The sequence below is a fragment of the Amblyomma mixtum genome, chromosome 2 (genome assembly GCF_055824585.1).
Source record: "Amblyomma mixtum isolate Tamu chromosome 2, ASM5582458v1, whole genome shotgun sequence".
Classification (NCBI taxonomy): Eukaryota; Metazoa; Arthropoda; class Arachnida; order Ixodida; family Ixodidae; genus Amblyomma; species Amblyomma mixtum.
In genome coordinates this window covers 42,502,067-42,518,353 of record NC_143013.1, presented here as the reverse complement: position 1 = coordinate 42,518,353, position 16,287 = coordinate 42,502,067, and the positions used below count along the sequence as shown (strand labels likewise).

The 16,287-nt window shown below is 50.5% G+C and overlaps 1 protein-coding gene and 1 pseudogene across 3 annotated transcripts in view; one reads left to right on the top strand and one right to left on the bottom strand.

Moving 5' to 3' along the window:
* Window positions 1-8,675, top strand: part of LOC149359135 (uncharacterized) — a 57,906-nt gene extending 49,231 nt beyond the window's left edge. For all 3 annotated transcript variants that reach the window (XM_089571377.1, XM_089571375.1, XM_089571378.1), the window contains 3 exons: window positions 1,163-1,261; window positions 5,484-5,594; window positions 6,698-8,675. In XM_089571377.1, coding sequence (XP_089427503.1) covers window positions 1,163-1,261; window positions 5,484-5,594; window positions 6,698-7,093 — 606 coding nt within the window. In that variant the 3' untranslated portion in view covers window positions 7,094-8,675. The remainder of the gene's footprint in view (window positions 1-1,162; window positions 1,262-5,483; window positions 5,595-6,697) is intronic.
* Window positions 8,676-12,745: 4,070 nt separating this feature from the next.
* LOC149359134 (uncharacterized) lies at window positions 12,746-15,919 on the bottom strand (annotated as a pseudogene).
* Window positions 15,920-16,287: the final 368 nt, after the last annotated feature.

The window sequence follows — 16,287 nt, the reverse complement described above, 5'->3', positions numbered from 1 at the left end:
ATCAGTGCACGTTAAAGAACCCCGGGTGGTCGAATCTTCCGGAGCCCTACACTAAGGCGTCCCTCATAGCATGAGTCGTTTTGGGACGTTAAACCCCATAAACCATAAACCATTCGCCTCTATACCCCCCCCCCCCGACCCCCCCCCCCCACACACACACACACACGCACACACTATAAAAACACTTGCTGTGCGCTAAATAAACGACTTGTCTTTATCAGAAATAGCCAAAATAAAACCGCTGTGGGCGGATAATAAAGAGACACCGTCTGTACCATTCCACTGCACCTGGTGCATCTTGTACGTATAGAAGTACCAGCACTATATATACATACTGATATTTGTAGGACATATTTCTCTGCCAAATGCTTCCAGCCTCATTGTCTAAGGGTGTACTTCGACTCTGAAGGCCACCAAGTTTCATTCAGTCTTAAGAAATCAATGACAAAAGGAGAGGGAGGACCGAGACGTTGAGAGCAGACGACAAACGCGGCAGCTTTCACTCATTAATGGGCACTTCAACAACGCCATGAAGGAAGGATGGAGGTGGTTAGTAGGGAGAGGGCGAATAAAGAAGGAATAAAGTACACGAAGACACCACGCGCGTTCTAGTGCGTTATTGGTAGGGTAGATGGTTTCAACTTACGCTTACTTGGGTCCTGCAAGCTGCAGACTGACGTGCGGGGATGGCGAGGCAGTAGTAGAACATGGCGTGATGCCGTACTGTGTCCGTCACCGCCCTGTAGAAAAAAAAGAATTATATTCGGGGTTTTTTGGCGCGACTGATCGCAGATTCGTAAGCAATACTGCAGCAATTCATGCAAAGAGGGGCATGCTTAGTGCAACGTGCCATAAAAGACACTTGTCTACCTCAAAAGAGCGTGAACACAAGTACATAGAACTACTACGAGAAGATTTTTATGGATTCCTAACTTTGTCGACAGAGCATACCCTCCGAAATTCCTAGATCTAGACGTTTGTTTTTTGAAAACTGTCCATTGTTTCGCCCTCAGCTTAATCTCCAATACACGTTCATTAAACATGCACTGATCAAGCGATAATGCTTAGCGTCCTGTGAAGTCGCAGATGCAGAATTATGCCTTTTGTTCAAGTGTGATGGACTCTTGCTGGTTTAAATACTGATAAGGGTGCATTTTTTCAGGCGCCGCAGCCTGTTCTTCTGAGTGTCGAGAGGGTACCGGTCCGAGGACCTGCTGTCACAGGCGACGCAGTAGCTGACCAGGACCCAAGGAACATCCAGGTATTGAACCTTCGATATTTTCCACGTAATTATCTTCAGATGTAAGCTGTTATTCCCGCCAGGTATACATCACATTGCTCTGCACACATAACTCAGAGCAAAACAAGGTTCCAACGCAAAAATAAATGAAAGTACATCGGTTCACCGAGAGGAGAATTAAGCACAAATGGTTTGTGATGAGAAGTCTTACTACATCTTAGTTACTGAAAAAAAACATAGTTACTCAAGGAATGCATCTGCTACCGTGACTTAATAACAGTACAGCGTTACATGAGGCTATTGGTTAAACACCTTGCAAAGCGCCTCACTGCGTATTCCGTTCATCGAATACTTTCGCTGTGTCGTTGCTGCTCTTGCTTCTTTTGTTGTTGTCTATCGCTGTTGTCGTTCATGGCAAAGGCACCAACAAACACTGGAGGAAAGGCCAAGAATCGGAAGGCGGATGAGGGGAACCAGCTGGAAAGGAGTTCACAGAGAACAGATCGGAGATTGTTAGGAACACATGCAGCAGAAAATTACAAAAGAGAAGCCTTGAACTACAACAAACAAAGTGCTAAATGAACAAAAGCTGTCGCACTGGGGGCGATACTATTCCAATGTAAAGTTTTGTTCGAGTAAGCATTCCTTAGGATACGGCCAAGAGGGGTACTTCCAAACGTTAGCGATGCAGAACTATGCGAGCTTAGCCCAAGCTGGCGCCACGACCTGTGAAGAACCCCTCTGCTGAAAAAGGAGAAGCGACGGCAAGGGAACAAGGAGTGGTGGCTTGTTTCTGGTTCTGATCGACGCAATCGTACCTGGGCAGATAAAAATCGGCGACGGTATACGGGCAGTTTCGTGAACCAACCTGGCATCTGTCGTTTTGTTGTTGTTGTTGACCTCAGGTTGTTGTTGCCTCTGAAGCGATGGCACATTCTCACGCTCAGGTGGTGGTTGTTGTTGACTCCGAAGCGAGGTTGTTGGTCCTATCTTCGTTGTTCTCACCGTCGCGAATAAGCACTATCACTTTTATTAATCCTAGAAACGTTCTCTCATGCTCCACCCAAGATATCAAGTAGACCGCGCAGTTCTTCTGAACTGAATTTTTTTTCTCTATTTGCAAAAAATTAAAGGCATGCACACTCCCAAGTAAATCATTTTCAAACAGGCCTATGCATTCGACACAATCCGGGTGTGAAAGCAGCCAGCACAAAACAGAAGAATGAAGAGGAAGGAGAGAAAATGTTAAAGATCGCCTAAAGAAAAAGAAGCGATAACGAGGGTCAGAAATTCCGATTTTGCAACGATGAAACGATCGTATCGAAAGAAAACTGCTATGATAACTGGAACGTGTCTGGAATGGATATGTGTAAAGGTAGCTGAAACTAGCTGTAACTTCGAACCACGTTTTCGTGAGGTGAAAACGCATCGTGGCATCCAGTGGCAGCGACAACGAGAAAGACAATGTTTACACCATAATGCAGTCAGCCTAGAGCTAATAAAAGGAAATGAAATACGGCATGGTAGATGCAGTGTGCTACCATCTATGAGGTGTTCCGGAGTCATCGCACGCCGCTAAGCATTTCACAGAGGATTTGGCTGTCAAGTGTAGAGGCGACTGCAGAAGCTTCCTCCTGTCTTCTCGCTGTGTCGCACAGCCGAGTTATGTTCAAACAAGTAGCATTCACATTCTGAAACATGGTTCATTCACAGCAAATTTATTTCCTGTACAGTTTGCGGAGATAAGGTGGCCGGGGCTGCCACAGGACAGGGTGAATTAGATATGGGAGAGGCCTTTGTCCTGCAATGGGTGTGGTCAGGCTGATGACAGCATTCGTTGGTGCATGACTGTTGCTTTTCTTATGTTAAACATCTCACCTCATGCCCGCTACGTTGCATATGCTTGCCATTCGTCCTTTGCACTGTTCTAAAAGTAATCCAGGACGAAACGTAACAAACTGGTTTAACTGTGCGACCTACTGTTCCCATCCGCGGCACCTGACGCTGCCTAATTCAACGCAGCATCCAAGGAGCAATTCAACAAGACAGGTTCATGGAGGACCGCAGGCAATTTTATTGAACAGCATGTCATTTTAGAAACTTTTGCATCCGCACATCAGCTGGTGCGGGAATGAGGCGAATTGAGACAACGACCGAAGCGCTGTGCGGCTTAGGAGAGATCAGCTTTTCCATGAACGCCCGCCTGTACTCCGTGAACGGTCTCCAGCTGTTGCTGCTGCGCCAGGGGGAGGGGCCGTCGGACATGCGGCCTGCCGCAAGTGTTACGGCACCCGGGACCGCCCTTACTGCTGCCGCTCCAGGTCACAGCCGGTCTCTCGAGCGCATGCGAGCGCAGGCGTAGGCCTGCGTGGTGTCGTACTGCTGCGGCGGTGGCGATCCCGAGTTGTTGCCGCGTAGGTCGAGGATCACGGCAGTGACTTGCGGCTGCTGATTGTTCGCGTGCGAGCTGGACTGTCGTCCGGTCATCTGGGACATGCTGCCACTCATTCCACCCATGCCACCCATTCCGCCCATTCCAGTCATTCGATGAGAACTGCGCCTGGAAACATGTGACGGGCCCGGGGGTGGCCCTTGCTCTTCGTACTCGTAGTAAAGCTGCTCCTGGCTTTGAGAGAGACTGCCGCCTTCGTAGTACATGTCCTGCGTTTGGGTCTGGCTGAGTTGCCGTTCGATACGGCGCACCGTCGGCGGAGGAGGCGGACGAGGCGGGGGGCTCGCATAGTAGGTGTGAGTTCGCTGGCGTACCTGGCCTCGGCTGCTTGGTCGCGGCGGCGGTGGCGGCGGCGGCGGCATGCTCATCTCGGACGGGCGCCGCTCGTACACCTGCACTTCGACGTAGTTCCGAGCCTCATCGTCGTCCTCGTACTCGTCGTTGAAGTACCTCTCTGCGTACACGGGTCCGGTTTCGGCCATGGCCTTGAGCATCGTCTCCGACGGCTCCGGTGCCTTGTAGGGACCCTTCTTGCCTTTCTTCTGGCAAGATGTGACGCTCTTCTTGGACTCCACAGACGCCTCGGAGGCGTCAGTCTTCTCGGAGATCTCACTCTTCCTGGACTTCTCGGATTTTTCCTCGGGAGCCGCTTCAGCCTTTGGTGACCCTTGCTTGGATCCCTTGCCTGGGCTTTTGGGGCTCTTGGAGTCCTTTCCCTTGCCCTTCTTGTCGTCCTTGCCGCCTTTCTTGTCGTCCTTGCCGCCCTTCTTGTCGTCCTTGGCGCCCTTCTTGTCGTCCTTGCCGCCCTTCTTGTCGTCCTTCTTTCCGTCGTCCTCCTCCTCGGGCATGGTGACGGCTGGCGGGCCCCGGGGCGGCCGGAGGTGGAAGCTGGGCGGATCGGGCGGCGAGAGACGCCGACCAGGAACCGTGCGAGCCGCTGCCCGTGACCGAACGACTGCTCCGCGTGGCGCGCGCCCCCGCTCGCCGCAGCCAACCCGCCCTTTCTTCTTCCTCTGCCTCAGGGGTGCTCACGTGGCCCAAGAACCGCGGTTCTTTTTTTTTTTCGAGATGTGTGCCATTAGGCATAATGTAAAAGGGAAAGAAAGTTCTTTCCAGGGCTGCAGATGTTCACTAACGAAGCTGCTGCGCAGATGGAAGTCATAAAAAGTTGTAACAGTTAACCGAAACTGAAACATCAAGCGCACTGAATATTGACAGTGTGAAGCTTGAAGGGCGGAAGAGAAGGAAATCAAAGATGTCTGAGAGGAAATAGAAGACAAAGACTGCAAAAAGTTCCCGGAGAAAGAGGCTAACTAGAGAGAAAACGCAACTTGAGGTACAGAAGGGAATGTTGTTGTGGCAGCATTCATCGTTTTTGTTTTACACTCAACCGTACGACTGACTCCGCGCAGTGTTCTTGCTTGTAGCGGCATATCTGTGATTCCGTTGAATTCGTTCCGGTAGGATTTCAGTATTTTATGTGCTAAAAAAGGCGAACGCTATTAGGAACTAAACATAATTGACCCCTATTCTACCCTATTTTGACGATCTGAAGCTAGCGTAAATGCTGACGCAATGAACGGTAGAACATGCATCATTGCGCCCTCTTTTATCCTGTAATAATGAAATAAAATAAAAACCAAAATAATGGCTTCTGAAATGGCATCGTGTGCAGGGCGGTACCACTGCCATTGTGTTTTTTTGCACCCCCGCGCTCCATTTTATTTTTGTTTGTCTGACATTTCTTGGAAGTAGGTGCTAGTGATGCTTTTATCCTCTCAAACATTGCAGGCTTTCGTTCAAGATTCGCAAACGAAGGCCGACAAGGGCATCTCCGGTCAGGAGCTGTTGCGCCGAGGTGTGAATTCGGCAGGATCTGCCGAGGAGGGTGGCAGGGAAGAGGTACGCACCACAACTGTGTGATGTGATCTATCTTATATAAACATGACCAGTTCGTGTCACTAGTTTCCCTCACAAACTGTCACTCAACAAAGTGGTTTTTCTCTATTTTCCCAAAGCCACATGGACGAGCAAGTGAGGTCACTGCCACACCAAGTGTTTCAGCCCACAACCGAACAAAAAGATAAAGTAGTCAGTGCGGAGGCACACACGTAGACAATAAAACGAATCAAAATGGTTTGCTACAAGAAAGCATTTACAGCGCAGCACTTTTCTGAGCTTACTACGTTGTGTAAATGCTGTCGATATAGTGTAACCAATGTTATTCCGGAAATTGCTCTGCTGAGAATTATTTCTCACATTTATGCGCTGGTACAACGGGTACAGTGTTTGTTTCTCACATGTTTGCGAAAAAAAAAACATGTGAGAAACAAACATGTGAGAAACAAACACTGTACCCGTTGTACCAGCGCATAAATGTGTTTGTTTCTCACATGTTTGCGACGAGCGTGCGTACTATGAACATTGCATGCAGAAGCTCTGCTCAGTGCCCCTTACAATGGACAAAGTTTTAGGTCCCTTAGCCTGCCTTAGGCAACAGAGACTTGCAATGACTTTTCTATTCACATATTTAAAAGACATTGGACATCTTGATAAGCTTTAAACTCACTTGCACGTCACCTTCATGCATTCTTCATGCAGTGAACTTCGTCAGCCCATTTGACGGACTATGCACTCCATCACTCCATAGGTTACATCAATACTCGCCATTGCATCCTTAGTACCCATTTCATGGCCGCATTTTATCTTCGTTTTTTTTTACCTCTTCCACTCTGCTCTCCTTCTGTCTTTATCTCCCAAATTCCCCTCCCTATACGCAGAGTAGCATGCCAGCGATTTTTAAGCGCCGGCTAAATTCTCTGCTCTTCATTAAAGAGTCTCTCTCTCTCTCTCTCTCATGTTTGCGGATAGATACTGAACGTTGACAGCTCTTACAGCAGATTGCGTTACCTCCTGTCACCCTTAATTCGGTCCTGCTTGTGGCAGGTCCTAATCAGGACATAATCTGTGTCAGTGCCTTGCAACTTTCGTTTCCTTACTCGCAGGACGGTGAGCCGCAGCGGGTGAACCCATACTCGTTCGGTTACTCGTCATACGACGGCCTGGGCAGCCATGTGACGCGGCACGAGAGCAAAGACGACACAGGCCGCGTCACCGGCTACTACGTCGTCGAAGACGTGGACGGCCGCAAGCGCACTGTCCATTACGTGGCTGACAAGGATGGCTTCCGGGCCACCGTCCACACGAACGAGCAAGGCACGGACAACTTGGACCCAGCAAGCGTCAAGATGCGCGTCGAGAACAGGATGCCTCACCCTCCACCCACTCCAAGGACTCCGTCTCAGGGATCACCAGTGAAGTCATCGCCGTCGCCAGCGTTAGGCGACGGCGTAGACGTGCCTGTTCTGGACTCTGTAGACCAGAGCGTCAAGAAGAGCTAATGGTTCCCTGCCGCGGCCTCGCCCTTAGAGTTCACTCAGTTCACGACCGCTTGCGTATAGGAGCTCTTTTTATTGGTTACGCAGCCACTGCCATTCAAGAGGCGCCCACTTGTGCCTGTGATTAGCAGTTAGCGTAACGGACTGCAAGGTTTGCCGCAAGGAATCAAATCGCCACCTTCATACGAGAGATGCGCTTGGTGTTTCTGTGATGCCAGTTGGCAAATTGGCTGTACAGGTCAATTTGACATGTTGTCCTGATGCCTTTACATAAAATGAGCTTTGAGGCGTGTTAACGTCAGTTATGACAGCACGATGAAGAAATGCAAGGCTCAAGTTTTAAGAGCAGTTTATGCCTGAGCATTTACACGGATGGTTCAATGCGTCACGGGCTTTTTACAGAGCTAGGCTGAAGTGAATACTTTCGTTCATAGGCTGGCAGATGTACAATTTGAAGGTTCATATTTCTGGGCATGCTGATACCGAAAAAAACAAAGAGCCTTCCCCAAATAAGAGCTGTTTAGCACAACAGCTTTGTGATCCAGTCGGGACGAAATGTTTCAAGTAAAATTTGCTACAACTTCCTGACATTCAACGATTTGCTGCTGTCTAACAAGCTGTAGGGACCATATATCTGATTTTTTTTAGAGGCCTATCTACTGCAGCACTGCACACCACTTCCAGTGGCTGTTCGTACTTCAGTACAACCTTGCGCAAACAGAAGGCAATTTGTCTGCGTTTACAGCTGTGCGACTGTTTTGCACCGCTCACATTACACAGGAGCGCTGGATGCACGGCTTCAACCACCCCATGCGAGTAAGCACTTACAGGGCATTTACTTTAACAGTGGCAGTACAATTTAATGAATGAGATACACTTGACATCTTCGTTTCGCTCAGCCCCGGAATGATGATGTCGGTGCAATAGAGGACTGTGCAGCTCCATCACACATCAAACCGCACGTAGTGAAATGAGCAAGCAGGAGTTCAAATGAGGGTGTGTATGATATGTGAAGATGTTGTTGCTGCGGCTGAGTGTTTGCGTGTATGAAACAAGCATACAGGTTTTATTATTGCTCTTGGTAACCACTCATGCAAACATAACGCAATCAGTATTAGGCATGTGGTGTTTGATAATAGCTTAAGGTATCTGCAAACACTTTCACGTTTTCACGCAAATGTCATGTCTTCTCGCCAAGCTCAAGTCATACTTCGCTACTAAGTCTGTGCTCTTTTCGTTGTTGTATTTATAGATGTGACGAAACGACAAACGGCTTCCATTGCTTCAGTCACTTAAGAAAAAGCTGTCAATTCCCGAGTTTGTAATTTATAAATACGGCTTTCTGCGTAAGCTTCAGCTTCATATTGGCGACTGTTGTGTATAGTCATTCATCAAGGAAGTTCAGGGCCCTCTCATCTGTGTTTTCTTCAACTACGAAGAAATGAGCTTGTTGCGTTATTTAAGCGAATATTTCAAGCCTCTTCTGCCATCACAAAACTTTGCCATATGAGCGGTTTTTAAGGTTTTTTACAACGACCCATTCTGTCACCAAGCCGCAGAATAAAAAAGGTCTTTTTTCAATTCATTTGCTCCTTGTGTTCTTCACCACAGTTCGATGCTGCGGGTCATGTCCATTACGGCACTGCAGTCGCATACAACTCACGAACGAAGCGGCAAATGCCCCTCGAAGAAAGCCCTCCAGCCAATGGAGTCGACCTATTCTCATGACGTCGCGGTTAATCGCCTTTGACCTGCTGGCGTCAAATCGCAGGGGCTATGGCAGATCAAATGGGATTAACCACGGTTTCATCGTACTAACCGCAGTGACACTAAAATCAATCGACGCCATTGGCTGGAGGACCCCTTTGAGTTGCATCTACCGCTTCGTTCGCGAGTTGTATCTGACTATAGCATAATGCTGTTTCAAGTAAAATGTGAATTCATTCATTCATATTATCCCTCTCTTTCTCTACACATCGACAACTTGAAAAAAAAAATTGGCTGTGGCATAGCTAAGGTTAAGCCTGGATATCTCGAAGCGAAAAGCAGCGACAAGGCGGAGGAGGAGCCGCGCGTGTAGTGAATGCGGTGCTGTCTTAGAAGGTTGCTTTAGGGACAAGTACCGTGGCATGCATTACTCTAGGGTGTACACCAAGATATGAGAGACAGGGATTTGCCTTCCTTGAAAGCAATTTTCATTTCATTTCATTTTCCTTAAGTCCCTTACGGCGCGGTTCGGGTATCCACCGAGATATGAGAGAGGCAGGAGTCGTTTCCTTTCCTTAAAACCAATTTTGTTTTCATTTTCCTTCCCTCACGGTGCGATTCGGGTGTCCACCGTGACGTCACGCAGTTCGCGCATGCGCACCTGTGACTTTTTCTGACGACGGTGGTGGTGGTGGTGAAAAACTTTAATCAAAGAGAGCTTGAGGGTTAAAAAATAAAAAAAAAATAAAAAAATAACCCTGCTGCATGGTCGGTATCCTTAGTCCGGGACAACGCATGACGAGGCCCCGTCTCGCGCCCGCTTGACCAGAGCCCTTTGGGACTCCAGTGTGGAGCAGTTGAGGAGGGCAGTCTCCCATGCCTCTCGGGTGGGGGTGGGGGAAGGGGGAAGGTGAGGATTCCGACTACATGCCCACACCATGTGAAAGATATCGCAGATCTCTCCACAGTGCGGGCAGCGCCCATCTGTGTTCGGATCGAAGTGTTTTGCTATGGCAGGACAGAGAAGAGTTCCTGTCTGCAGGCGCCGCAGAGTTCGCTCCTCCGCCTTACTCAGCCCCTTGGCAGGTACTGGGTAGAGACGGTGGCTGTCGCAATCCCTTGCGCTCCCGACGGTACATTACTCTCTAAACAGGAAGGAGCAAAAAAAAATGCGTGGACACTTTTGCAAAAGCCGAGGACACTATTGCATACTATTGCAAAATTGCATACGGGATACGGACCCCGCACACCGTTACCTCATATGGGCCCCTGCTCATCAGGGGTTGGCAGGAAACGAGGCAGCAGACGCAGCCGCCCGCGCGCTCTCTCACCGGGCTGTTTTCTCCTCCCCGTCCGATCAGGAACCCGATTTTAATCCGGTATATACATTCAAAGATATTACAACATATTATCAAAATTGTCATCGCCTTTACCCTAGCCCATGTAAAGGCCTGAAGAAGGCGGATGAGCGGCTCCTTCTCCGCCTTCTCACCAATACATTGCTGTGCCCGGCAGCGCTAAAACATTTTGACCCCTCCTTTAGCGGCAGCTGCCCCCACTGTAGTGCAGTGTCTTCTGACACTTATCACATGGTGTGGGCCTGCCCCTCCAACCTCGCTATTCCCCCCATCCCCAACCCAACCCGGGAGGACTGGGAGGCGACCCTGCTCGGCTGCCACGACTTACAGGCCCAACAAGCCTTAGTCGGGCACGCCCGGGCGGCGGCAACCGCCACTGGGGTCCCATACTAGGGACCTCCACCTAGTGTTTGTAAGGATCGGTCCCTTACGGGCTGATCCAAACATACCTCCTGCTCATTCGTAATAAATGTTTTCACCACCACCACCACCATGCCTCTCGGGTGGGGGTGGGGGAGGGGGGAAGGTGAGGATTCTGAGTACATGCCCACACCTTGTGAAAGATATCGCAGATCTCTCCACAGTGCGGGCAGCGCCCATTTGTGTTCGGATCGAAGTGTTTTGCTATTACAGGACAGAGAAGGGTTCCTGTCTGCAGGCGCCGCAGAGTTCGCTCCTCCACCTTACTCAGCCCCTTGGCAGGTGCCGGGTAGAGACGGTGGCTGTCGCAATAATAAATTAGGATTTCGCGGAACCGCAGAAGCGGTTTATGAGCTTCTGAGCCATGAGAGCTAGGATGAGGAGCCCGGTGTGTGAGCGCTCGGGCGGCCGCATCAGCGGCCTCATTGCCTCGTAGACCCTGGTGGCCAGGAGCCCAGATCACTTTTGTGCGAGTTGGATCGGCGAGAGCGCGTCTTAGAATTTGCGAGGCCAGAGGTGATATTTCGCCTGCAAGATAATGTTCACAGGCCCGGCGAGAGTCTGTGATAACCGTTTTCGATTTTGGATCGGCGGCAGCGAGAGCTATTGCGACTTCCTCCGCTCGTGTTGAATTTGGGGCCCGAAAAGATAGCCCATCGACATTCATTCCCCGGTGGACTACGGCAGCCGTGAAGAATCCCGCGGGCGACGGCCCTGTGATGTCCACGTAATAGACGCCCTCTTTATAACCATATTGCCTCTCAAGCGTGCGAACCCGCGCTTGTCGTCTGCCTTCATGTGAAGCCATGTCCATGTTACGCGGGAGCGGAGCGACCAAGAGCATGTGGCGCCACAGCAACGGGTTGTTCTCCGTCCCCTCTGGTATGCATGTGTGTTGGATGTGTAAGCGGTTTAGCAGGCGGCGCCCAGGCACCGTCTGCGATAGCCGCGTATATTGGTTCACGAGGTGGGCCTCCCGCAGCTCCTGATAGGAGTTTACCACTCCCAACGCCTTCAGTTTGGCGTTGGAGGTAGCCACCGGAAGGTCCAGTGCTCGCTTTGTTGCCTTCCTGATGATGGCGTCAATGCGCTCGTCTTGGTGTTTGGTGGTGCGTAGGTACGGCACGGCGTAGAGGATCCGGCTGGTCACGAAGGCATAGGCGAGCCGTAGCGCGTCCCTGCCCCGCAGACCACCCCGCTTGTTGGAAACACGGCGGATCATGCACCCTACCTGTTCACCTATGCTCTTTAGTTTCGCTATAGTAGAGTCCGGCCTAAGTTTGTTATTGATGAACAGACCCGGGCCCACGCTATCCTCGGTGTTGACTGGCCTAGTGAAGTTTTCGCTTCAAAATTTCCGACAATTACGTTACTTCCTAATGCGAGATTCCAACGCAGCTCATCAGCTGTTTCAGCTTTTCGATAGACTGAGGCAAAAAATTAGAGCAAGACATTTATGTACAATTACAGACAACTTGTTATTTTTCACACATATTCCTTCTTCACGAAACACTCCACTAACAGTTCTTGATTGTCATGAAGGAAGCTCTGTGGACGGAGAAATAGATGGATATATGCTCGACTTGCAGCACCAATGCCTGGTTCTCAAAGACGAGGTCTGCGCAGGTATTTCGCGAGGTTGTCACAGCTATGGGAGCCGTTACGAGCGAGAGGAACGGGATGTTCTCTCGCATAAGTGGTAAGAAATTCCCGCTTGTCTTTAAATCTACATTAAAGCTCCCACCCACCCTGCCACCCTGGGCACAACGTTGTCAATGCCAAAGCATGAAGCGCACATCTGTCACTACCGCCACGTAGCTTAAAGCACGATTGAGGTGTCCACTGTGTTCCATGACGGCAGTTATGCGCCTGTCCTCTGGTTCAGGTGTCCACCGAGATGTGCGAGGCAGATACAGGGCATTTTATTTCCTCAAAAACCAATTTACAAATTTTACCCTCTGCTTTCCAAGCCCCCGCTCTATTGGTTTCGCAGTTGTGGGCGACATAATTCGCATTTCCATTCCTTAAAAAAAACCGATAGGATAGGATAGGATAGGATAGGATAGGATAGGATAGGATAGGATAGGATAGGATAGGATAGGATAGGATAGGATAGGATAGGAAAACTTTTAATGTCCAACAGACAGGGGGTAGCCAGACGGCTACACGCCTAGACGACGGCCGAAAGGGCTTGACTCTCGGCGGCGGCTTCGGCCAGTCGGACGAGCTGTAGCTGAGTCGCCGGGTCGAAGCTCAGTAGTAAGGTCTCTCATTGGTTTTTCGTGTTTATACCTCGTCCCTCCCGGGGGGCATGAGGACATTCCCATAGTAGGTGGTCCAAGGTGGCCCTAAGTTCGCAGTTTGCGCATTTGTCTGAAAATTGCCCTGGGTTCATAAGACTCCAGAGGGCCGGGTTTGGAAAGGTGTAAGTTTGTAACCGGCGCCAGTTGATGGCTTGGTATCTGGACAAAGATCTATCCGCTGGAGGAAGTCTAGCTCGTTTCAAACGATAGTGATGTGTAATTTCTTTGTATGTCACCATGCGATTCCTGGCTGTAATGACCACCTCGCTCGGATCCGCCCGGAAGGAAATGCCTCGGGCGAACTCGTGGGCCGTCTCATTACCAGACAGGGATGCACGTGCTGGTGTCCAGACTAGTATAATTTTTCGGTCTATTACATGACGGCTTAGAATTGTATTCGTTCGAGGGGAGACCTGGCCCCTGCTGAAATTTAGTATGGAAACTTTGGAGTCACTGATGATGTACCTCGCTTTTGTGCATACACAAGCCAGTGCTAATATGGCAGCTTCCTCTGCAGTCTCTGGGTTACCCGAGGGTATAGAGACACTTATTTTGAGGAGTTGTTTATTATTGACTACCGCGAGGGTCAGAGAGAGAGAGAGAAAACTTTATTTACACAGGAATTCGGGGCACGCCCCAGGGTCCCCGCACGACCCCACTGCACTCAAGTGTTTATGTTCCTGAGGTCCATAACACTGGCAGCACGGCCGGCGGCGATGGTCTGCACGGCCGGGTCCTCCGAGCGCAGCAGGGTCTCCCAGTCCTGCCAGGTCTTGAGGTTCTCTAGGTCCCGCGGGGGAGGGTCCGCCGGGCAGAGGGAAAGGATGTGGAGGGAAGAAGCGAAGGGTTCTGGGCATAGGGCACATGCGGGAGTGGGAAAGGATGGATGATAGTGGGCTAGGTTAAGGGTTGAGGGGGGAGTGTGTGTCTGTAGTCTGCGCCAGAGTGTTGCGTGTTTGTTATCTAGGGAGGGGTGGGGCGGGGGGTAGAGCTGGCGTGAGGCTCTGTAGGCCTGGATCAGCTCACTGAATGTGTGCATGCGCTCCTTTGTGAATCCCCGATCCGAGGCCACCTGAACCCGGTTTAAAGAACCTCGGGCTAAAAGGTTGGCAGCCTCGTTTCCGGGATTCCCGGAGTGCGCAGGCACCCATATCAGCTCCACATGGCGGGGCGGGGGTGCATCGGGCGAGTCCAGTATGCCAAAAACAGGGACATGAACTTGACCTCGAGCAAAATTTAAAATCGCAGTTTTAGAGTCACTTAAAATATACCGGGCTTCCGTGCGAGTGATAGCAAGTGCAATGGCGGCTTCCTCTGCAGCCTCTGGGGACGTGCCTGGAGGGAGAGGTAGTGTGAGGTGGGTGGATGAAGAGTCCACCACAGCTACTATCGCTTCATCACCCGTGCAGGCAGCGTCCACCCATACGGCGTCCGGCTCGGGGCCGTACGCTCGATGGAGTGCCTTCGCACGGGCTCTGCGGCGCTCCTCACCATGGTATGCGGGTAAAGATTGTTGTCCGCCATGTGACTTGTGAGTCTCGCTAACACAACATGCTCGAGGAGCTTCCCGAGGCATGAGGTTAGCGAAATCGGGCGAAGGTTTTGAAGTGTAAGTTGTTTGTTGGGTTTAGGTATGAATATTACCTTCGTGTGGCGCCAGGACTGAGGGAGGTTACCCTCCCTCCAGCACTGGTTGAAGTATTTCGTAATGTGGGTGATCGATTGGTCATCCAGATTACGGAGCATCGAGTTTGTGATCTGGTCTGCACCAGGTGCGGAGTTGGCGCGGAGAATCAGGAGGGACGCTCTGACTTCCGTCTCCGTGATGTCGGTGTCGAGTGTGGGATTTGCTTGTCCTGTGTAGTGCGGTAGAGGTATGGGGCCGCCTGCAGATGTGTACATGGTTTTAAGTGTGTCTAGAAGGGTGTCGGGATCGTGTTCTGACCATACCCAGCGGCAGCCACGTAGACCACGTCCTCGTCTTTGTAGGAGCAGAAGCGTTTCTCTAGCGCCTCTGCCCGTTTGGCCCGGCGCACTGAATGATGAATAGGATGCATATTCCTGGGTAATGGGGGTACAACTATCGTGTGCCGATTTCTCCGAGCATGTCAGCTTTGGCGGTTGTTCTGTTATCTCGTCTCAGAGGGAGTTTTTTTAGAATGGCCCTGCCGGTTGTGGTCCCGGCTAAGCGTTCGATTTGGGACGTTCTCACTGCTTCCGTAATTTCTTCCAGAGTATTATGCATGCCTAGATCTAGGAGGCGATGAGTGGATGTACGGATGGGCAATAGTGGAGCCTGTTGTGTGCACCGCCTGATAATTCCATTTATCTTTTCCTTTTCTGAAACTTTAAGATCAAGGAAGGGGGCAGCATACGGGATACGGCTAACTACGAACGCCTGTACCAGCCGTAGGAGATTCTGTTTTTTCATGCCGTGTCTCACGTTGGCAATCCGCTGTATGAGTCGCATCGTTTGTTGCGCGCAGTTTTCCATCATAGTTATTGCATCACCGTTATACCCGTTGCTTTCTATAATCATGCCTAAAATTCTGATTTTTTCAACATGAGGAATCTCCGCCCTTGCGTTTCTAATCTGATGTTAGGGATGGTTCTAATTTGTCTTTGATGCAGAGGTTGATAAAAAAGAAGTTTCAGACTTCTGCGGCGAGCATTGCAAGCCCCTACGGCTGACATAGTTTTCGACCTCATTTATGGCCTTTTGTAGTGTACGTTCGATGTGCGCGTCGTGTCCACGGGTCATCTACATGGTGATGTAATAAAGCTTTCGATAATGTAAAACACGAGGCGATGCTAGAAAACCTGGCTCTTTTAAACATCGGGGAACGCACATACTACTGCATTGCCAATTTCCTTTCGGGCAGGATAGCGCGCATCCACTTTGGTGAAAGTCAGTCTTAGGACATAAATTTGGGCAGCATAGGCACCCGGCAGGGTTCGGTACTTTCCCCTCTCCTCTTCAACGAGGCCATGATACGGCTACCGAAGAGGCTGGAGGGGATAGCTGGCTTGAACTTCTGCATGTATGCGGACGACATCACCATGTAGAAAAAAATACCGAAGACACTTTGGATATTCTAAAGCGTGTTTGGCGAAATCCTTGTGGTCAACCCACTGCCGCTTCTCCAAACCGCTTGGCGCGGAACCACTGGGCCGCTTCGGAGCCATGCGTGTCACTCACTCGACTGCAACGAGACATCTGGCGAAGGAGCGGCGTTGTAGCTGCCACCGCCGCCGCGCGCATGCTCGTTCAACTATTGTGTGACGTCACGGTTGCTATCCACAGCTGCGCCCCCCACAGGTGAGCCGGTTGCTAAGGAAGGGAGCAGGCTGCGCTTTTAATTTCTCCTTTCCAAGCTCCCGCTCCATTGCTTTCGCAGCTTTCCTCCCT